Consider the following 23,538-nt stretch of genomic DNA (forward strand, 5'->3'; position numbering starts at 1 on the left):
TACAACTTTTAGATGGGTGTACCTATTATAGATGTATGTTGTTAATACCGTTGATATATATATATATACATTTAAGGTTATTTTCTATTTGTTTTACTACATGGGAATACACATGTTGGTTTTTTATTGACTTCACTTTGCTTTCGCCTGGATCTCCTTCCTGTTTATGCAAAATGTGCCACAACTGGAAGTGTTTCTAAATGTCTTCTAAAAGCATAAAAGTAAGTTAAAACTTCATGTAGTTCATTTCAAATCTGCATTCAATGGTTGTTTGGCCACTTAGGTGCAGCACGATAAGCTGTAAAGTACAATAGTGACACCACATATGTAAAAATATACTATTTCTTGCCTTATGTCATAGAAATGGGATGCTCACCAGTGAAGACATCTTAGAAAATGACTGATAACAAATATCTGGTCCTTATTTAAGTCTAACAACATTTAAAGTGAAATCTGTATTCCTCAGACCCCTGATCAACACTCAAAGTAACACTATCTCACAAAGAAAAGCTTCCAATCTCTGTCCTCCAGGTCTCCGTCTGTACCTCTATCTGCTGCACGGTGAGGTCCAGGAAGGTGTTCTCGTTGCGGACGCTGATCAGGCTCTTGGGGCCCTTGCAGCCCATGCTGGTTCCCAGGCCTCCGTTCAGCTTCACCACCACCAGCTTGTTGAGGCAGTCGGCCACGCTGTCCGGCAGGCCGCGGCCCGCGATCTTATCGTAGGGCTGGATCTGCAGGAGAAGAAGAGAGAGAGGGTCAGGGAAACAGCAGGTGGATCTATAAAGGGACTTTAAAACTGTATTGATCTTGTAATTAACATCCTAATTAGCCTTTGAGTGCATAAGGTAATAAGGATGTAAACACTGTGGACTACACTACCTGTGAATCAAGGATTTGTGGTTCAAATGTCTTGGATTTGAATGCTTATTTAAATCAAATTAGTAATGTTAAAGGCTTTACCAGGAAAACTCATGAAGAAACATTTAGTGGTTTATTTTTGTGTAAACGATGCAGTTTGTTAATCGCGATGTCTTAACGAGGCGTTCTGAATGCAGTATTTAGCACTTTCATTGGCAGCAGGAAAAGCCGTTAGAGCATAGAATAGTGTGTGTGTGTGTGTGTGTGTGTGTGTGTGTGTGTGTGTTTAAAGCCACATTACGGGGTCAATACCACAGCTCTCATCAGCGTTTTCACACATCACGTATTGACTTATTTTAATGTCTCCCACAGAGCGCGGAGGAGTGAAGGAGGATGTGTGCCTCTGAAAAAACAAACCCATCAACAATAGACAGACAGACAGACAGACAGACACACAGACACACAGACACACAGACACACACACACACACACACACACACACACACACACACACACACACACACACACACACACACACACACACAGCTTGATTACATTTCACTCTTTGGGGATGTTCTGGTTTCAAAGGCTGAGTAATGTGAGTAATGTGCAGACGCATCCAGAGACGGTAAAGTCTGACCAGATGTTACGACAGCTTTTAATTGTTGGGAAGTGAGCGAGCATGTCAAGTCTAGCTCTGTGGGCCTTCCTATAATAACAATAAAAGTGTCAGGGTTTGTGTGTGTGTGTGAGTGTGTGTGTGTGTGTGTGTGTGTGTCAGGATATGAAAAGCCAGGATGTGTCCCTGTGTCCTTTCCTGCTTAAGGCACCGATTCACCATTTGGTGACAGCGGACACACGGCAGACCTCCTGATGGAAACAGATGCCCTCTCTCCTCTGGTGGTTTACTCACCCCAAACCCCCCACTTTTCACCCCCCACCTCCCACAACTCCCACCACAAGGAGGCTGAGGCCACAAATACAAGAGAGCAATATATATACTTTTTTTTGTGCAATAAACCTTATCATTTTCATAATATCCCAAACCTGAATATGTTCACTTAGCTTTGTAGATGTTGCTGCTTATTTTTAGACATGGATGAGCACTTATTTGTCTTTATTTTTGTATTGATCGTATGCTTTCCGAATATATTTATCATGTTAGCTACTTTATTATTGCTTGTCTTTTACCTGCTATGTCACTTCTGCTGTAACGACTAATAAATAATAAAGATATTCCTATTCTGACAACCTGGACACAGCTGACACACACTTTCTGTCCTTCACAGAGAGAGAGTGATCATCACAGAGGACAAAAGATCCTTTAAATGTCAAAAAATTGTAAAACGTGTTAACAAACTTTCATTAAAGGAGAGCAGGTGGGCGGCAAACGCTCACTGTTATCATACATTAAAGCGGTTTATGATACAAGACTTTGCAGGTATTGGGAAATAACATTTAGAAAGGGCGCAAGGATTCACGGAGAAGGAAGAGAGAGGCTGTTTGCTTCTGTGGTTTTATATTGAGCAACTTTCAGCTGGGATCCCCATCCTACCCCTGCACCCCCGCAGTTAAAAGGCTTCCACTTCCAGATGTTCGTTTCCCTATCTGGGCGATACAGATCTCTCTCTTTCTCCCTCCCTCCCTCCCTCTCTCCTCTCTCCCTCTCTCTCTCTCCCTCCCTCCCTCCCTCCCTCTCTCCAGCACTCACAGACCTGCAGGACTCACCTCTCTGGCCCAACTGAGGGAAAATACTAGTAGTTCTTAAAGGGATTTCACACCTCAAACGACTCTTCATACATACAGTTGGGCAAAAAAGTATTTAGTCAGCCACCAATTGTGCAAGTTCTCCCATTTAAAAAGATGAGAGAGGCCTGTAATTTGTATCATAGGTACACTTCCACTATGAGAGACAGAATGAGGAAAAAAAATCCAGGAAATCACATTGTAGGATTTTTAATGAATTCATTGGTAAATTCCTCGGTAAAATAAGTATTTGGTCACCTACAAACAAGCAAGATTTCTGGCTCTCACAGACCTGTAACTTCTTCTTTAAGAGGCTCCTCTGTCCTCCACTCATTACCTGTATTAATGGCACCTTTTTGAACTCGTTATCAGTATAAAAGACACCTGTCCACAACCTCAAACAGTCATACTCCAAACTCCACTATGGCCAAGACCAAAGAGCTGTCAAAGGAGACCAGAGACTAAATTGTAGACCTGCACCAGGCTGGGAAAACTGAATCTGCAATAGGTAAGCAGCTTGGTGTGAAGAAATCAACTGTGGGAGCAATTATTAGAAAATGGAAGACATACAAGACCACTGCTAATCTCCCTCGATCTGGGGCTCCACGCAAGATCTCACCCCGTGGGGTCAAAATGATCACAAGAACGGTGAGCAAAAATCCCAGAACCACACGGGGGGACCTAGTGAATGACCTGCAGAGAGCTGGGATAATATTTTCTCATTCTGTCTCTCATAGTTGAGGTATACCTATGATAAAAATTACAGGCCTCTCATCTTTTTAAATGGGAGAACTTGCACAATTGGTGGCTGACTAAATACCTTTTTGCCCCACTGTATATATCAGTCTCTTCTGAATAAACATTACTCACACGGAGAAGTCGTGTGCTTGTGTGAGTCTGTTCATGTGGAAGTGTTTTAATAGTAGATGTTTAATGAAATGTAACCTATGAAGCCTGAGTCTGGAAAAGCTCATAAGCAGATGTTTTGGTTGTAAAACGCTGCCTCCTTTTCTGCAATTCATCAAGACTTTCCACAGTTTTCTGGATTCTGTGTTCACCGCTGAGGCTCGTGAGAAAAACGTTTTTCTACAGATGTTCACATTTCCAAATTCATATTCAACATGTTAGCTACTTTATTACTGCTTGTCTTTATTATGCTATGTTACTTTTGCTGTTACGACTAATACATAATAAATAATATAGGACTTCTGATTGTGATTCTGAAAACCTGGACACAGCTGAGACTCACTTTCTGTCCTTTACGGCGAGAGAGAGAGTGATCATCACAGAGGTCCAAAAACGTCCATTAAAACAGTGTAAGTGGACGGCAAACAGTCACTGTTATCATACATGAAAGCGGTTCAGGATACAAATTGTTGAAGGTATTGGAAAAAAAACATTTAGAAAGTAAGCAAGCATTCATGGAGAAGAAAAAGAGAGGCTGGAAGCATTTCTTCAAGCCATACACTTCAGAAGGATTCAAAGTGTTACACAACTGAAACACGGTTTGTAGAGTGTGGGCACAGAGGGAAAGGGAAGATGTCTACATGTCTGTTATCACTGGTTCAGTGAAAGCACGGGGTTGTTACTGGGAGAACCGGTTTGACTTGCACTGACACCAGCCGTCATAGTTATGAGCATGATGGACTTTAAATATTTGCATGTTGCTAACAGAAAGAGGAATGGATTAGATGCTCTGTCATTTACAAATACCATTGATCTAGTTCAGGGAACAACGTGAGATCTTCATGCAGCTGTAAATGTATGAAAAGAATATTGCTTTTATTGCTGACAGTGAGCTGAACACAGATGTTTGTTCGGCTCAGCCTGATATGTACATTTGAACTTGTACTTTTGATGCTTGAGATAATAGTTAGAGATAATATTTCCATCTTTTCAGGATCTAGATGGCTGCCTTTTTGCGTTCTGTAGAATAGCATAAAGTTACCGTCACTTAACAGCAGCTACATCTGGCTTTTATCTGAGGGCTCTAACTCAAACACACCACGTCAGTATCCCTCGAATGTCAGTGTGGATTAAGTAGTCAGAAGTGGTTCCACAACAGGAAAGAAGCAGCTGTATAAATTATCCAAATACATACAGTCTGATATTGAAGGATTTCAGGTCACTCAGGGCCGTGGTGGCTGCAGGAGAACATGTACTGTCAGCTACGCAAAAAAGCAAGACAATAAGGCAGGCACACATTTACAACCGCATGGAAATCTTACGAGTGATACCAGATGGAGGCTTCACTGACATTTACGGAGCAGATAAATCCAATGCTCAGTCAAACCTTTGAAGTGCCTGCCATGCACAGGACTGGTGGTACACAAAGACGGCTTTCAGAAACTGACCTTTTTCAACATCCCAGCAAACATGCTCCAAAAGAATCCACGTTCAGAGCACACAAAAGAGGTGACATAAAAAGAAGCTGGAGAAACACAGACTTGGCTCTCCTCCTGTTGAAGACGGCTCTTCTTGAGTTTGATAGGGAACTCGTAATCTTTAAGTAACAAGCAAACGTTTTGTAAAAGTGAAACTGATAATGACACAAACCATATCGAAAATTGCCTCTAAAGGCAGATTTTTCTTGCTACTTTCGTCTTGTAAAAACAAAGACAAGCAAGATATAAAGGGCTATAGGCACAGGGAACATCTTTTCAATCAGGACTTACTTGATATACTGATATACCAAAATATGCACGAAATGATAGAAAGCATTGCTATTTTAACCCTTGAGGCTAAATGTTGCCCTGCTGTTAGTTTTTTTTATAACTGAAGACTAAATTTAGACCGTGTGAACCTGGATGTAGAGCTGAAATGTTTCCACTTTATCCTTGAAGCATGTTGGTATTTTCGTTATGAAGACAGGTACAGCAGCATTCCTGTCATTGGCAGCCGGAAATATACAGATGAGTTATCGCTGCATCAGGTCGGCCTGTCATCTCCTCTAGTCACAGTAGCGAGTAAGTAATCTGCGTCAAAACTGGTTTTATATCCAACACGATACTGGATTACGCATTTTCTTGAGAGAACTTTTTTGCTATTTCCTTCACTCTCATCACTAGCACAAGATGATGCCAAATCATGTATCCTCACCCTCTCATCTCACACTCCCCATCTCATTACTGTGAGTCGCTGTCATTTTCTCCTTCACGTCATGTTCCCTGTTGCAAAAAAACGTTGTCTCCCCATTCCTCCTCTCCGTCTCCCTTTATGTAAAGCTCAATTCCGTCCTTCTTTCATTCATCTTTTTCCTGCTCCTATATCTCCATCTTTAAATCTTCTCCATCTCCCCTCTCCCGAGCTTCTGAGATTGCAAAAATAAATGAGGCGGCTCGGAATTGGGGAGCGATGCAGTTGCTCCTTGCTGACAGAGGAGGGAAAGACAGATGAGGCTTTGTGTTTGTGTGTTTGGTTACAGAGTCCCGAGCCAGGGGAGCAACTGAGGAAGTTTTGTCAATGTTCGGTGAGACAGAATCAAATCTGGCTGACAAAAGCTGGGCAGCAATCCTCCTAATTAGGGCTGCAGGATAAGAGGATATGCTACTTATAACATCTCTATCATTACAATATTAGCATAAATAAACAGGCATTTTAATATGTTCTCTGTTCTGCCTTTCAGTATACTGATCAGACTTTAAATTGAAGACTAAAGGCCCTCGCTGCAGTTTTCTACAACCTATTTCACAGGAATCCCATGATGCAATATGACAGTCTTTTGCAATGTGTTCTGAAGCTGACATTGCAATGACATTTAAAAATTACGATCTACTGTAATGTGCAGTCCTGTGTGACCTTCCTTTGGAAAGAATATATGATGACCAAAGGCTGTATTCTGCAACAGGAAGTGAGAGCAAACTGTTGGGCAATCTTTTTTTTTTTAACTGGCAGAGCTGACGATTTGGAAATTCCCAGTTTACAATAAGTATTTCTAAAGCTTCACGATGTTATCTTTATACTGGTAAATTAAAACCTAAAATGGGAACTAGTAGATTATTTTACATTAAAACTGAAGGGAAATTGTTTGTCTTCTGTTGGTAAAAATGCTGCTATAGTTGCTGTAAATATTAATCATTTATGCTATATAATAAGTTGAAGACAAATGGATTTTACAGGACTTTATGGTCCAGCAAGTCCGGAAGTTAACCCACTAATTGTTCTTATAATCCAGGGGGGTCCAAATTTTTTCTACAGAGGGCCACATATAGAAAAACGTACGAAGGGCTGGGCCACTCATTTGAATTGATAAGTTATCAAAATCAATCAAATGCAGGTATCAGAAATCAAAGGTTTACGTTATTTTGTTACAAGTGTTGGCAACTCATTCCTTAAAACACAAGCCTCAGACTGCTTATAATAAGGGGAAATATGAAGGGTACATTTCACGTGTGTTTCACAAATAAGTTCTTGGGCTTTTTTTAAATCAACCAAGATTTGTTAGAAAAAGGTTTTCAAATCTAATGGACTGCTTTTATTTGAAAAGTTGGCTTATTACTCGTGAATACTGCTGTGTAATATATGTTTACATATCTATTTAATAAGTACAATATAAGGAAAGCACAAGTTTCATGTGTGGGCCATATTCCATTATACTTTTTAAATTAGCTGAGGGCCGATTCAAAATGGACAATGGGCCGCATTTGGCCTCCGGGCCGTAGTTTCGATCTATTAAACACTAGTGAATGATTCAATTGGATGGATGGATGGATGGATGGATGGATGGATACTTAATTGATCCCAATTTGGGAAATTATTTTGTTGCAGAAGCATCAAACATTAAGCTACACATACTTAAAAAGTGGAGTAGAATTACCAATTAAAAATTAAAGTAGAAATAAAATGAGAAATATTATATCAAATATAAACAATATGAAATATTCTGGATAACATAAATTGTAAGACCTTCATTAAGGGTGCCTCATTAAGAAGTGGAGAGAAGCGTAACAATCCTTTTAAAGGAAACACGAGCAGACAAATGAATAAGATCGGGAACACTCTCTAGTCATCAGTTCCCATTAAGTGCAGCGTCCTGCTAAAGCTTTCATCACATCGGACCACTTTCATACTCAGTATTTCCTCAAAAAGTTCAATCTTAGCAGGTTGGAGAAGCTTCTAAGAATCACTTCTGAAAATCCACATCCAAACTCAATACATGGGCCTTTGGTTTTCATATGTGAACTTCTATGACTTTTAATGACAGAAACAAAAACGCTCACACATGAAAATAATTTCATGCCGTGCTTAATAACAGTCTTTACTGTCGGGTTATTAAATCCTGAGACACTAACTCATGCAAGCTGATGACAGTTACATCAATGTGCATCATTTAGAGATGTAACATGGGTTTGTGTTATGCCTCAGCACACTTAAATCTCTCCTTACCCTTTTTAACAATTCACAGCTGCACCATTTTTTATTCAATTGTGAGTCATACTTTCCACCAGGACAACACAATAAAAACACATAAGGATAACCCCACTCTTCTTTATGAAACACACCATTGTTCTAGGACTGTATCGAAGGAAGAAAAACTGCTCTACTTCACGGTGAATTAAAACTAAATGATTGTATCTGGGGAAAAGATATTTCAACATGATCACTTTCAGCTTGTTACGCACTTGGCTGAGTTCAACACAGAGTCAGAGTAGAAGAGAAAGCAGGAAGTTTCTCCGTGTTTGAAATACCTGCAAACAAACACTCATGCATCTCTGCTCCACTTACTCACAGGTTCCTCTCATGTGCAACATCTCGACTGACACATAACACTGCGTTCAGACTTCAAAAATCCTCCCTTGAGGTTAAAGCTACAGTGCTCAGCGTAAATGAGTACACCCCCTTTGAAAAGTCACATTTTAAACAATATCTCAAAGTATACAAAAACAATTTCCAAAATGTTGACAACACTAAGTTTTATATAGCTATATAACTTCTAACATGAAGGTAAGGTGAATAATATAACTTAGAGTTTTACTCAAATAAGGGCGATGCAAAAATGAGTACACCCCACTGAAAGTCTCTGGAGCAAAGCTACATTTTAGACTACAAATGTCTAGTTTAACAATAATTAACCCCAGGTGAGTCTAATGATTCACAACACAGGTGTCCAGCAGACCGCTGACTATAAAAGGGTGTTACTTAAAGAAAACCCATTCCCATTTCATGTTGTTAGCAATGGCACCACATGTATAAATCATTTCTTTACACCGCAAAGGTGAAGGCTACAAGAAGATCAGAAAAGCTTTACTTATCAGTCAGAGTACTGTAGCAAAAGAGGTGCAATAACTTTAAAAAGATGGAACTTCAACCATCTCACAGAGACGTCCAGGTCGTCCACGGCAGTTAACACCTCGACAGGAGCGTCTGCTGATGAGAGGAGTGGAAAAAAATCGGCACGCAAGTTCACTGCAGCTATCTAAGGAAGTAGAAAGCCAAACTGGGGGGGACTATTTCCCGTGACACTATACCGCGTACACTACAGAGGAATGGCATGCATGGGTGCCGTCCACGAAGGAAGCCTCTCCTAAAGCCCAGGCACAAAAAAAACCAACCTAGAGTTTGCCAGGGCCCATGCTGACAAAGATGAAGACTACTGGGACTCTATACTCTGAGTGATGAGACCAACATAACTGTTTTTGGAACTGATGGCTTCAAAACCGTATGGTGTCGCAAAGGTGAGGAATACAAAGAGAAATGCATGGTGCCTGCAGTGAAACGTGGGGGTGGCAGTGTCCTTATGCGGGGTTGCATGAGTGCTGCTGGTGTCCGGGAGCTGCGTTTCATTGACGGCATCGTGAATTCACAGATGTACTGCTCTATACTGAAAGAGAAGATGCTACCATCACTCCGTGCCCTTGGTCGTCGTGCACTTTTCCAACATGACAATGATCCTAAACACACATCTAAGGCCACTGTTGGATTTCTGAAGAAGAACAGGGTGAAAGTGATTCAGTGGCCAAGTATGTCTCCTGATCTGAACCCAATTGAACACCTGTGGGGAATTCTGAAGAGACAAGTTGAGCATCACTCTCCATCCAGCATCCGGTCTCTAAAAGAGGTCCTTCTTGAAGAATGGAAAAATATTGATATAGCAAAATGATTCCAACTGGTTCATTCCATGCCTAGAAGACTTGGTGCCGTCATTAATCATGGAGGCCAAACAAAGAACTAGATGAAGTAGTTTTTGTTGTGGGGTGTACTCATCATCGCCCTTATTTGAGTAAAACTGAAAAATGTGTACTTTAAGTTATATTATTAACCTTACTTTCATGTGATAGGTTAAACAGATGTTATGTAAAACTTGGTCTTGTCAACATTTTGTTAATTGTTTTGGTGTTCATTGAGATATTGTTTAAAATGTGACTTTTCAAAGGGGGTGTACTCATTTACGCTGAGCACTGTAACCTCTGTTAACCTTGCAGTCTTGCACTTTCAAGTTCACACAAAATATGGAAGCTCATTGTCCAGGAAACTGAAGCATCCCTTGTGACTGGAAACTGAGGAAGAGCTCAAAATGAAAACTGAGCTGAGTTAAAGGGAACCAGGAAATCCTGCACAACGCCCTCAAAGAAACTCTGATTACTCTGCACTTTTATTGACTTTGCATGTGTGAAAGGGGCTTTAGTTTAGAAATACAAATGTTATTCAAGCTATCTTGTAGTGGAGCATGAACAATCTCCAAATGCATCAGAAACTTGTAGAAAGAAGAACACGATGACCAATTAAAGAGGACATATTCTGCACATTTTCAGGTTTCATATTTGTATTTTGAGCCTCTACATATATATCTCATACTGCCTGTGCTGCAGCACCTCTTTTCAACCTCTGTCTGAAACCAGAGCCCAGTCTGCTCTGATTGGTTAGCTGGCCGGCTCTGTTGTGATTAGAGAGCTCAGAGATGTCCCGCCCTTTAGCCTACAATGTGTTGGAGCGATAGACAATAGAAGTGACAGATAGTGATGTCACTATGTTCCTGAAGTAACCAAAAGAGTCCAATGGAGGCATTTCAGGCAGGGGGGTGTGTGTTTGGGAGTAGGATTTGAGCCTTTGTAGACCATTTACATCCACAAAAACCCACATAACACCCACATCTACGGTTTACAATAGTCGTCCAATTCAGTCGACTAGTTCCATTTTTGTTTTAAAAACTCAGGAAAACCAAAACAATATTTGGGAAATATTAGTTTGTCTGTCTGACCGTCACTGCAGCGTGATCCCTGTAATGTGCCAAATGACTGATCGCTTAAAAAACTACATTTAACCTGAATCTATAATAACATAAAGAGTCTCTCTGTGGCTTTTAATACCCGACTCCATGCATCTCACTGCTTTAAACATTGACGATGCTGAAGCGGCAGCCTCCATTCAATTAGCAATGCCCTAATGCACATACATAGAGCATATCATTTCTATATTGGTGTCTCCAATGGGACTCAAACCCCTCCTGACTGTGTGGCTGCTGTGCTCAGACTAGCAAACAGTTTTTGTTTAGGACTTCTGAATACTTCCGCTCCAGCGATATTCCACATGGCAGTGGGTCGGAAGAAATCGGACACTAGGGAGAAGAGACACGTTGTTTCCTCGGAGCTGAAAGAGGTGGAGCTGTCGTGAATCAAAAATATCATTTAATTAAAGTGTTAGGTGGAAAGGACTGGTTTCAAATTCTCAGCATTAAAACTTGAACACTATGATTTGCTTTTGAATTTCAGGCTCATTTCCTGGCCGAACAACTGTGGTTAGTCTGGTTATCTGCGCAATGCTTTGATACCAAAGTGACACAAACTGATACCTCTTCGTTTTCAGCTTATCTGTAACTTTACCGAGCCCAAATGTAAGATTTCACACCTTAATGAGTGCAATAATACAAAAAGTAAAGTCTAATGTCCACGTAATTGCACAATTTGGCACTGAATTCCCTTAGATTTAGGAAATTAAACGTGTAATAAAAAAGTCCATGACCATGAGCCTCATGCGAGATTTACACTGGTTCAACAGATGAATGATTAACAGTCCTGTTTGTCAGAGTGAAAAAACACAAGAGTCAAGAGCCCGCTAGGCCAAACACACTTTAGTAAGTCCTTACGCTGACTAAATAATGACTATTAAACAAAAAAGCCTCAAATAACTTGGAATTCAGCCAGGCTTTCTGGGCGTTTCCTTTCCAAGCTGTAATCACACACGCTGATTAACTTTGAGTGGAAAATGGGATTCAGGACACTTCAGGACACTGTTATCTCTGATGCCACTTTATCTTATCAGTGAGGCCCATTTTCAGGAGGTGGAAATATGTCATTAAAATCATTATTACATGCTGAGTAATCAGGTCACGTTTTAACTGTTGGTACAAAGGGTTGTTTAAATGTTGACTAAATGTCATATCACTCTTGAGATAGTATTTACACATTAACTGAGGTTTAACATTTGGTATATAACAAGCAAAACCACAACAAGTAAAAATATGCATGTAACTAGTTTATTATTCAAAACTTCTTTTAAAGTTTTCCAATTAAAGGAAGATTTTCTGACGTGAAATCCTCTGAAAATCTCCTTAAGTGTAAAAAAAGTGATTCACAGATTATAGTAGTCTTATTAAATCTGCTTTCTTTAATGAGCGTAAAAGCTTTCCACTGCAGTGGAGTTATTCTTTTTGAAAGGCTAAATGCCAACAAATATGTAGTGGAACTTAAAATGCAATTGAGTTATTGGAGATGTTCGGATAACCCCGGTCGTACAATCAGATGCTGCTGGAATAAAATGATATGAATAGTATGGTCATGATATTACTGTAGCCTAGTCTTGACCACGTTTGAACAGAACCAGTAGACTTGAACAAAAGGCTTGGTTGATTAAGAATTCAAAAGTCAACCTCAGGAATGAACCTTCAAACTTTTGAGTACAGGTTTCTCATTGAACTTCTTCAAAGTGGGTTTGCCGTCATCCTGTTGATGTTTGTGATCCCTCAGCTTTAGCTTCAAGTGGTTTCACAACAGCTCCTCACGATGACTGACGGCTGCTTGAATACGAGTTTGATAATCTGCGCCTGTGACACGCCTGAATCGAGGTGAAAAGCCGAATTTGGTTTTTCTATCATTTCCCATTGTCCCGCTGCTTTGTGCACCGACCTTTGGCTGCTTAAGACGCAACGAGAGGCGTGAGTGTTTTCAAAAAGAAAAGGTGTTCAACGGTCAAATATGATTATGTGCACTTGTGATACACGTCATATAAAACTTATCTCTGAGTCATTTTACTCTTACAATCATTGAGAAGGAGCATGAATGATTGATGACTCTCCAGAGATGTCAGACTCAATGTTGTGGATGTGTTACTCAAACTGGACCACTGCTAAGAGGTTACTTGTGTTTTGTGTAAGCTATGAATTATATTTCTTGGTTTATTTATGATTAACTTAGTTCTCCTGACAAGACAATACGAAAGGCAGCATGTGTTTGTAAGACACTCATTTAGCAACAAGAGCTTCTTTTAGGAGATACAAACATGTGATGTTCTCTTCCTCTCCAATCCAATCCCTTATAGGCGCAGGAACACACACAAAAATAAAACCCACACAAACTTACCGAGTCTTCTGGAGGTCTTTGTATCTTGATCCACTCTATTGAAGGTCCCTTCACCTGCAGAAATCTTTTGAACAGATTCTCGAAACCCTCAAAGTCTTTCCTGGACACCTGAAAAACAAAAGCATTTGACTTAAAACATCATTCATTTGGAACTGGTGGGCAGAAATGTGTCACACATGCAATCCTGCTCAATCAGAGATGCATTCACTAAAAAAATGTACAATCTGCTCGTGAAAAGAGCACCAATTATTATCATTGTTGGGTGCAAAGGTCAACAATAATGAATAAAACACTTAATAGAGGTGTGGTTTAAAGCACGCTGCGCTCTTATGATGTCACTGATAATTACAAAGCAATCTTTGCTCATAATTTCCATGTACTGGTATTTCTGGTTCATTCAAAATGTAGTCATCAGGATAAAAAGACTTGGTATGAAAGACTTTGATTTCAAACTGTGCTCGACAATGCAATATCTACAAACCAAAACACAGACTAAACCTCATCAGGATGTGATAAAGGACCTTGTCTATGTTACATTTAAAGAAATCGAGGTGAATATCAAGATTATTTTGTCATGTTAGGTAGAGACTTTCAATATTCCTTCTAATGTTTGGAGTGATTTTATTTTTCTGACATAAGATGATGTTATTAATAAAACAAATGTAGCGGCAACTTTTATTTTTGGGCTTTTTTTTCTTACTTTTATGTCATTATCTTGTAATATGTTTGCACAAAGACAAAGGATGATTGAACAAAAGAAATCTCTCGCTCAATCTTGTTTTCTTGCTGCTATTTCTGAGACAGTCTCAAGTTTTGATTAATATGTGGCTACTCCCAACAACATAATTATATTGAGGGCTAAAATGACAAATATATGGTGTCTCATTTGAGCTGGGAGTCTCTAATGACGCATTATATCATGATTCAGGATGGATGTTTACTTAAACCTCACCTTCTGACGTACACTTTATGTATGTGTGCGTCTGTAAGCATGCAGGCGGGACCCCTTATTGGCACTGCGCTACAGTATGTGTCACTTTTGTGCTTTTCCAGTGGTAGTGTGCGATCCAACCAGCCTCTAAATCACATCCAGATGGTCTGAGATATTCAGAGGGGGGAGACAGAGAGAGAAAAAGAGAGAGAGGGTGTGTTGGTGTACCTCTCTCTCTGAGCCCTCGGTGCTGTCCAGCAGTTTCTCCAGCTCGGCGTGCATCGAGCTCTCCAGCTGCTGCCGCATCATTTCCTGGAACTGAGCCATCCCCCCAGTGGCCGCTCCTTTATTCAGACCTTCACCCGACAGAGAGAGAGAGAGAGAGGTAGAGAGAGAGAGAGGAAAATGGGGTTACAAGGTTTTACACTGCTGCCTACAACACACTTCAACTCTAACACGGTCTAATCATGATCATTACAGATTATCCTGCTAATTGTTTAGTTTGTCAAATGAAAGGAGTGGAATAATGAAACCAGTCCATCCCAGTTACTGTGGTCCGAAGAGATGTCTTTAAACGTCTAGGTTTCTCAGTCTAAAACACAAAGATATCCAGTATAATATGTTATCAACCAGATAAAAGCATGACATTTCAACCATTAGAGTGGTTGACAACAGCCTTTTCTGCCCAAAAATAAATCCCCTGTACAAATCAATAATCAAAATGGTTGTGGATTATCTTTCTATCAATCGATTTATCGTTGGAGCTCTAATTATGGATCCTCAAAACAATTTTCTACTTGTGTTTCTGAACAAAGCTAGTAACGTTGGTTTTTGTATGTTGGAATTTCTAAAGTTCCACTATACATCTTTTAGACTGATTTTACAGCACAGAAGCTGAGTACCACACAATACTGTTATAGAACACAAAAATGAATCTGAAGCTTCGAAATCCAATCAATTAGCCCATCAACAGAACGATCAATTAACCATTGGAGTCCTTATTCAAGAAAAAAAAATCAAACATTTGATTTACCCTGAGAATGTGCTGTTTTTTATATGCATGTCTTCAGTATAAATGGTAATGTTTTAGGGGATTTGGGCTGTGGAAATGTTGACATCATTTAGTAACTTATCAGGAGCACCCTAAAGATGATTAGGGTTGTTGAGTAACACAAAATAGGTCAAACAAACGGGATGATTTACAAACACAGACAAGCTTAAAAACAGTAGAAACCATTTGAAGTTAGAACAGAAGTTATATTATCTTATCACACTATAGAGGGCTCAATATAAGATCATCACAGCACACATATGGTTTGATAGGTAAGGAAACCGTGTCACCAGTGCATGACTTATTATCAGATCTTTAGAAGTATTGGCCATGAAAATCCAGTTACATTCCAGCTTTTGTAAAATGAAAGCAAGTTAGGCAAACCTTTAACAGATCTGTAGACAAATCTATGGCACCACCCCATTTTTGTAAAGATCCATATAAATATTTGAGGTTAAATGGTGTGTTTATGTACAGAATGAATTATGTAGAGAAAGAATTTAGAGTTTACAATCCATCTTAGAGATATAGTATGTAGTACGCAAGCAAAATGCTCATGTAGTGCTACAAAGCATAATGTAGGGAAAACTGTCTTTAGTCCTTTGAATAACTCAGATATCAGAGCTTTAATTCAGTTGAAAGTTTCAGTGTTTGAAACTTTGACAGTAATAAACAGAGCATGGTAAGTCACATGTGATGGATCAGGCAGCATGTGAGGTCTCACATACTGTAGACTTCTGAACTATGTGAAAATCAGGGGTTTGACAAGGCAGTAAACTTGCATTTTAAGTGAGGGACAGCAGATTCAAAAGCGTGGTTTGCTCTGGGAAATGATTCCTATTATCATATATGAATAAGTGAAGGGAAACACAGGTATGGACATTTAAAGCACCATAGATATAGGTATTGTTTTCATCATGAGATGCCTCCACAACGCAGCTTACCTTCTACATAAAGTGCCATGTTTTTAGCTGCCATTCCAGCAACTCGTACAGTTAAATAAGGAGACAAAAATAGCTTTAAAGGTAAGGGACATTGAACGTACATCTCGTATATTAATATTAAAAAAAGTTTCCTTGAGGTATCCTAAAAGCCAAATATCCAGGCAGCATGTGAGGCAAACTTAAAGTCTCAAATACTGTGCAAATAAATGAAAGGCAGTAAGTTTGCATTTAAGTGAGGAAAACAGATTTAAACAGACATTAGTAGCCAGATATGATTTAAAGCCATAGATGTAGGTAATGATTTTATCTGAAGGTTAAGATGTAAAAACACTACTTACCTTCAACATAAAGTGCCATGTTTTTAGCTTCCATTCCAGCAACTCATACAGTTAAACAATAAGATAAATCCAAAAAAAAAATAGAGCTTCAAAGTTAATATTCCATTCACGGTGAGAGTGTCATTGAAGGTACACTTAATATTGAAAAAAGTTTCCTTGAGGGTTGCTCAAAGCCAAATATCCATTCATCCAGTCACAGTGATCTATCTGGGCATCATCCAAATGAAGTCCTTCAACATCAATGAAGCCGGACCGGGTCTAGCAGGATCCTTTATTGCCTGCCTCTCATTTTCCCCAACACCACGTCACAATTCCAGCCTGTGTAAGTAACTCCCAACCTCTGCTAATGTTTTTCTTTTTGCCTCGCCCCTTGGTTTCATTTGATTACCTTTAGTGTCTTTATACAACCAACAACAGTCAATTATTAACCAGTGATATGCACGCTAGTGACCCCCATCCACATGACCTTTCTGACTTTAGTGGAGGCTGTGGGAATGAATGAATGATGGATACATGTGTGGACTGCATGTACTATGGACATAATTCACATTTACGCAGCATTCAGTGAGCATCCATTCACATGCATTAAGACAGTGAACACAACACAGGCGGAAACATCGACCATGTTCGATCAAATAAGAAAAACAATTGGGAAAACCCTTACTAAAAGTGCAGATATGCAAAACAATAGATTTAAAGATGTGCCTTACTGTGAGACTGTATGATGCTGGCTGAAGAGAAAAGTCGATGGCCTGGTCCTGGAGCGATCCCGACACACAAATGTGTATTTAGTATTTTTAAAAACAGGTTGTATACCCTAAAACATCTGGCTTCTGTTCCCCTTGGTCGTCGTTATGAAGGGTTTAAAAATAACACTTTAAAAACGTAGTTAATTTGAAGGTATTTCACACAAGTTACATTCCAGGAAGAGGCGCTCGAGGAAGGTCGCAGCCAATGAAAACGCTTCGTTTCCCGTGACGCAGTGTTGTCGACCAATAGAATTCTGCAACGTACGACGTGATTTCTGCAACCTAGAATGTTGTTAAATAGGAAATACTACCCCAAAAAAGATCATTTATTTGCACTGCCATTTGTATTTGGTTAAGAGTTTTAAAGTACTAGTTTTTTTTTAAATGTAGTATATAAATACGTGTACATATATTAGCAGACTGGGCGAACGCAACCACTATTTGAGTGGGACATGTTTTAGTAAATGTGTCCCTTTAAATTATTGACCTTGTGAGTAAACAATGACACATTCCGAATTTTCAAGGTTTTATTGGTCATATGCACAGTATATACAACGTATATGTTGGCAATGAAAATCGTATATCCCATGCTCCTCCAACAACTCAATGTGACTAGTTTCAGATGGTAATCAATCATCATGCTGCTAAGAGGGGTATTTGGAAAACAAACAAACTAGGAAATACTGCCCCTGCCTGGTGAAACTGTGACAATGACTGAACTGTGCCTTGGTTGCTGAAATACACTACAATGCTTAGATAGATTTTTGTAATAACATAGTGGGTTTATTTAAAATATTTTCCCATACTGATGTCTGAAATACCCACACAGCACTGCAGGAAATTACAATACTACATCACCATGCAGTCCAGCATCAATAACACTACCTTGATATTGTTGTTTATATGGGCTAACAGTGAAATACAATAAACTGGTACCTGATAATCATGTTTACCTTTCACCCTCCATACTTCTTGGTGCAAACCTGAAAGTATTACAGCTACATTTTCGTATAAAATTACCAACACACTTGTAAAACATTTGTGAAATCATCAAAAAAGACAAGTACAGTTTTTAATATTTTATTTTATTTAGTTTTAAAAGTTATCCATCCCAGTGTTGGAGGACTATATGTAACAACCATCCATGTTTCACTTACCCCCAGAGAAAAAGTATTGGAAAATAGCTTGTAACAAAGTTGGTGGACTTTCAGCATAGAGTTATACTTGTGCGTCAAAGTGAAGAGTCTCTTGTGTCTATTAAATAGAGACAAAATGCTTAGCAATAGCTAATCACTGGCCAATCACTCTGTCCGTCTGGGAGCGCTGTAGCCAATTGACATTTCTGAAAAGGTGCACATAAGGGTGCAAAGGGTTAGCTTCCCAACGCACAAGTCTAATTCCAACTTTACACTCATAAACACTGACTCACTCTCCTATACATACACACAAAGTAATGCAGGGATTTATGGAGTGCTTTATCACAGGCGTGCGTCTGGAGTGTTGGGTCTGTCTAAGTGTTGGTTGGTCGGCTTTGCAGAGTCTAGTCATACTCCCAGGAAAGACAAAGCTGTATCTCTCTCCTCGATCAGCTCGGCCGCTGTGGCGTCCATCTTTGATTGGGAAAACTCGTTGACAGTCAGACCATCAACGATCTTCCAGGACTTCCCCTGAGGAAGCGAAATACATTTATAAGCTTTGTATTTTGGTACACAGACTTCAGAGAGACACGATGTAGTTCAAGGCTAGCTATTAGCTAACCATAATAAAGGCTGCTTAAGTAGTGAAGACAAGGTTAGATGAGTCTTACCTTGATCTGGACAGGGAATGAGTAGACAAGGTCTTCAGGGACTCCATAGCTGTTCCCAGAGGAGTAAACCCCCATGGAGATGAATTCACCCTGAAATTAAAGACCGAGATAAAGTTTGTTTGAGCACCAACACGGTGTGCTCTTTTTCTCAGATTTATGAAGCCTTGCACACCCCATGGTTTGTGTAATACATGCACAGATCTGAGGTTAACCTCTCAGGTAGGCAACACCAATATGTAGGCAAACCCTTTATACCTACCTTCATATATAACCCTTAATGTTTATAGAAACCTCTGTCTGCTACATCAGTCTCAATGACAGCAACGACCTTCTGTTTATTTTCACCTTCTAATATCCTTAGAAAATGAGGATTGGGGCTTTTGTTTTTGCTATTGTTGCTCACTAAGTAGCCCTTTCTTGACAGAATGGCAACAGGCAGACATTTCCATATCATAACGGCAGTTTAAATAAATAGGGTGTGTACCTCGGGGGTCCCGGACCAGATGTCCCTCATGTGGTCACAGATGGCCTTGGCTGCAGACATGGCGCTGGACAGCTTCCTGGCCTTGATGACTGCAGCGCCTCTCTGCTGCACTGTCTGCACAACAGGACCATGGACATAAACAGTGGCAGTCAATGGGATTGTGAGCGGAAGATAATTCCACCTATGATTATTGGATTTTTAATAAATCCATCAACAATGTTCCTTTAAATGTGAAAGAAAATGTTGAACCGTGTGATTTTCATATACTTTAGCAGATCTGTATAGTATTAGTTTCTCATATTCAGCATTTTCAAGCAGCTGTAACAGCAACCGTAGATATCTCAAGTCAATAGTTCAACTCACAGCGATAAATCTCCTTTAAGCCAGGCATCATCCTTGACAGCCTCAAAGCAGGCGAGCTCGCTGCCGGACATGTTGACCATGCAGTGATGCACGTCGGGGTACTGGGTGGACGAGTGGTTGCCCCAGATGATCACATTCTTCACATGGGTTGCAGGGACACCACAGCGCATCGCCACCTGCAGGACAGGAAAGCACAGTCAGGTTAAAGTCTGAGAATCTAATATGTGAAGAGAAATTCTGAAGTACAAATGGTAGTCTAAAGGATGGTACCTGAGAGCGGGCCCTGTTGTGGTCCAGACGGGTGAGGCAGGAGAAGTTCTCTTTGGGGATGGAGGGAGCTGACTTGGCTGCAATCAGACAGTTGGTGTTGGCAGGATTTCCTACAACCAGCACCTAAAAACACAAACACACTTTAAATACAACCTGAGGGCTCACCCTATCATGAATGTAAGCTCATTATTGTATTAGATTATTAACAGCTCACGTACAGACCGATCATTCTAATGTGTAAATTATTTTTGTGTTCGATTTTAAGTGAGTTGTTTTTTTATCATATTTTCCTAATTCTAGTTTGTGTCTTTCAGCATCTTAAAAAACACTCCATAAATCACATATATTATAAATATGACTTCCCTGGAATAGAGTAGCTTGATTTAAAAATCAGTCTAATCCACTTTACAAGTAACTTCGGAATATGCTTTACATTATAAGAGGGCTCTATAGGAAACCCTTTGAAGACAATGTAACACAAGCAAAAACAGGAGTGGACGGGTTGTTATATCCACGTGTCAGTGCACGTCTAAATTGCCGTGTCAGTACCTTGACAGTCTTCCTGGCGTACTTCTCCAGGGCGGATCCCTGGCTCTTGAAGATGGCCACGTTGGCTTTGAGCAGGTCCTTCCTCTCCATGCCTTCCCTCCGGGGCATGGAGCCAACCAAGATGGCGGCGTCCAGGTCCTTGAAGGCCACTTCCTCCTTGTCAGTGGGGACAATCTCTGTGGAAAGAGAAAGGGAAATCATTACTATGGCTGGTAGAGGTTTTATATTCATTCATTGACACGGTTTACTCCTTGACAAAAAGTTACTTTAGTGTAAAACTTGAAGCACGAGGTTTTACAGTTTTCTCAATGATGTTAGTACCTTTACCTGTCAAGGTTTTGAGATCATGTCTGCAATGTTTCTGAAGTTTGTCATCTGTTTCTTGGCATACTTGCCTAAGGCAGCTCCCAGAGGTTTCAACTTTCCTCTAAACTGACATTGATTTACGTTCTTGTGTGTTCGATTTCCAGCTGAAAATTAAGTTACTAATACTAAACAGGTGTTGACGATCTTTAAAGCAAAAATTCATCTTTGGGCTGATCCCAACTTTAACGGAACAAAGTGGTGCCCATTTGTAGCTCATATTAGCTCATTCAGGTCTCACTGTTAACAGAAACAGGTTCTCAGTTGTATTGTATCACTGTTTGCAGGTATTACAAATTATCATCCACACCCTAATCAATCACACCAGAGGAAACAAAATTAACAGCCAAAGTTTTGTCAGTCCACTATGACGATTCATAACTGCAAAATGTCTCATCCTAAACTTTTGCACAAATCACACACATTTTGTGCGTACCCCATGTGTGAGCAGTATTGTGTGGCCGGGCCCATCTCAGTGCATGGAGCGTTGTCTTTGCAGCACAGTTGGTTAATACAGGGGCCTCTCACAGCCCCTGTCCAAACAAAGCAAAGGACAGCACCAATTCAAAGGAAAAATTCCAGGTCACAATGGAGATGGCACATAATGGCGCCTCACGACTGATGTCATGACGGCGGTCAGAGTGATGACACCAAAAGTCCCAATAAAAACCAGGGCCTTTATTTATCACAAGTCTTTGTGAAGGAATTAAGTCCGAACTGTATTAGTATTCTTACAGTGACAAATATTTGGTCCTCGTAGAAAAAAGCATTTAAACACTCCATAGCATTCAAATGTATCCATGTCCAATATTTAGGAGAGCGGTATAGCAGGTGGTGAATGATATTCTGAGAGGTGTAATAACGTATAAAGAGCTTTCATTTGCATCCCAGTGTTTGGTTCGGGATGCAGAAACTGTGATATGTTGTCCATCCTATACTGGTTATATGTAATCATTTACTTTACATGTTGGTGTGCATGTATAATCCTTGATGAGATGGACAAATGGCCTGGTAGTGCTAAGATGCTAAGCTACCCCTGAAGTGAGCCATCGTAAGTGCCTTTGCATTGCATTATTATTTTTGTAGACAGGATATGGTCACATTTAATCGGATTTAACAAATAGAAGTATAGTAACAATAAGTAAGGAAGGGAATACGAAGGTTACAATTTGATTTGATTTATAGTGTTATAATGTTACCTCTCAGAAGTGGGAGGGCACAGTCCTGCAGCTCCATGACGACACCCTCCAGGACTGGCAACATGGGTGTAATGTCCAAAAGGAGCAAGACGACTGGCTGAGTAGGGAAGGAAGTAGGGTGAATGGTATGAAATTAATAAAAAACATGCTGTAATTAAATCATAAGTGTACTTGAAATCTAAATTCCAAAGTATAATGACAGGCCAGTGGGGAATTAGTTGTTTCTGGAACAGTGTGGAGGCTTTAAGCCATTTGGATCACTGACGATTGCATGCGCCAAATGGATCAAGTTCTTTTTAAGAGCCTCGTACAAGATCCATTTCATTGACTTCAAGGTCAAACCTGGCTCTTCAAAGGGCGCTAGGACTCGTGGGTGCAATCTGATCACTTCTCACGTGACAACATCTGTTCAATGCCCCCCCCTTAGATTTGATCTGGAAACAACTTGTGATATTTACAGCTGTTTTTCCAGGGGCTCTCTGTGTCCTGTGTGTGTCTTTTGATACTGACCTTACACTACCTAATGAGATAAGGGAATTGAGAGCAGGACAAAGCCCGTCTTTACCTGATCTTTGCCAAAGACATCTCCCTTGGCAATGCTGAACAGCAGGGAATAGGCAATCTGCCCAGCAGCGCCGGTCACCAGGACTCTAATAGGCTCAGACTGCAAGACAAAAGGAGAAAAGACCAGGGCTGTTAGTGATATTAGCATTCATTTCACTGAGGGGTCTGACAGTGACACTTTAATTGTCCAGTGCACGTGTGTGCCCGACTGGTTGTCTATTCTTATCAACAGGATTTACTAAAGCAGGGGGGGGGGGGGGGGGGTCACTTTAAAAATAGACTGTGCTTTCCATACTGTTGCATAACAAAACCAGGATACTTTTCAAGTTCAGCGCCATCTTTGTCATTCAATCCTCTGAAAATGACTAAAGTAGGTACGCAAATGAAAAAAGGATAAAGAAAATGTAATAAACTCTAATGGTTAGGTTGCATCATGCTGTCAGTCAGACTGCAAGTATAGTTCAAATCAACTTTTACTGACTTTGCACAATTTTGTGAAATTCTCATCGAAACACTTGGAATAACTGTGGTTTAATCTGCATTAAACATGCATTACACAATACATAATAAACCGATATTTTCGCTAGCTTTACTCACCATGTTCACACGGTAGCTTGAACTGACTGCTTTCTCCCACTTCTCACTCAACCAGTAGGTCACTCCTATTTAAATCCTGAGTGCATCACGACACTTGCAACCGTCTGACGGCAGATTCTACATCCGGGTAATTGTAGTTTTGAATACTAGG

The 23,538-nt window shown here is 40.1% G+C and overlaps 2 protein-coding genes across 3 annotated transcripts in view; both read right to left on the reverse strand.

Annotated features, from left to right (window-relative positions):
- The window catches only part of ugp2b (UDP-glucose pyrophosphorylase 2b), a 32,866-nt gene extending 15,450 nt beyond the window's left edge, over positions 1-17,416 (reverse strand). Inside the window, exons 1-4 of one of the 2 annotated variants that reach the window (XM_063874835.1) lie at positions 17,153-17,416; positions 14,338-14,465; positions 13,179-13,286; positions 546-731 (exon numbers count right to left, since the gene is read on the reverse strand). In XM_063874835.1, coding sequence (XP_063730905.1) covers positions 546-731; positions 13,179-13,286; positions 14,338-14,436 — 393 coding nt within the window. In that variant the 5' untranslated portion in view covers positions 14,437-14,465; positions 17,153-17,416. Of the gene's footprint in view, positions 1-545; positions 732-13,178; positions 13,287-14,337; positions 14,466-16,442; positions 16,753-17,152 lie in introns of those variants that run through there. The other variant, XM_063874834.1, reaches the window with a different exon arrangement.
- Positions 17,417-18,255: 839 nt separating this feature from the next.
- mdh1ab (malate dehydrogenase 1Ab, NAD (soluble)) lies at positions 18,256-23,509 on the reverse strand. The gene is made up of 9 exons (XM_063875043.1): positions 23,388-23,509; positions 22,792-22,890; positions 22,227-22,323; positions 20,665-20,840; positions 20,116-20,238; positions 19,853-20,021; positions 19,483-19,604; positions 18,999-19,088; positions 18,256-18,858 (listed from the first exon to the last, which is right to left on the reverse strand). The coding sequence occupies exons 1-9, from the start codon at positions 23,388-23,390 to the stop codon at positions 18,736-18,738; spliced, it is 1,002 nt and encodes a 333-aa protein (XP_063731113.1). The 5' UTR covers positions 23,391-23,509; the 3' UTR covers positions 18,256-18,735.
- Between the last annotated feature and the right edge of the window lie 29 nt (positions 23,510-23,538).

This window comes from Eleginops maclovinus, chromosome 22, assembly GCF_036324505.1.
Source record: "Eleginops maclovinus isolate JMC-PN-2008 ecotype Puerto Natales chromosome 22, JC_Emac_rtc_rv5, whole genome shotgun sequence".
In the NCBI taxonomy this organism is placed as follows: Eukaryota; Metazoa; Chordata; class Actinopteri; order Perciformes; family Eleginopidae; genus Eleginops; species Eleginops maclovinus.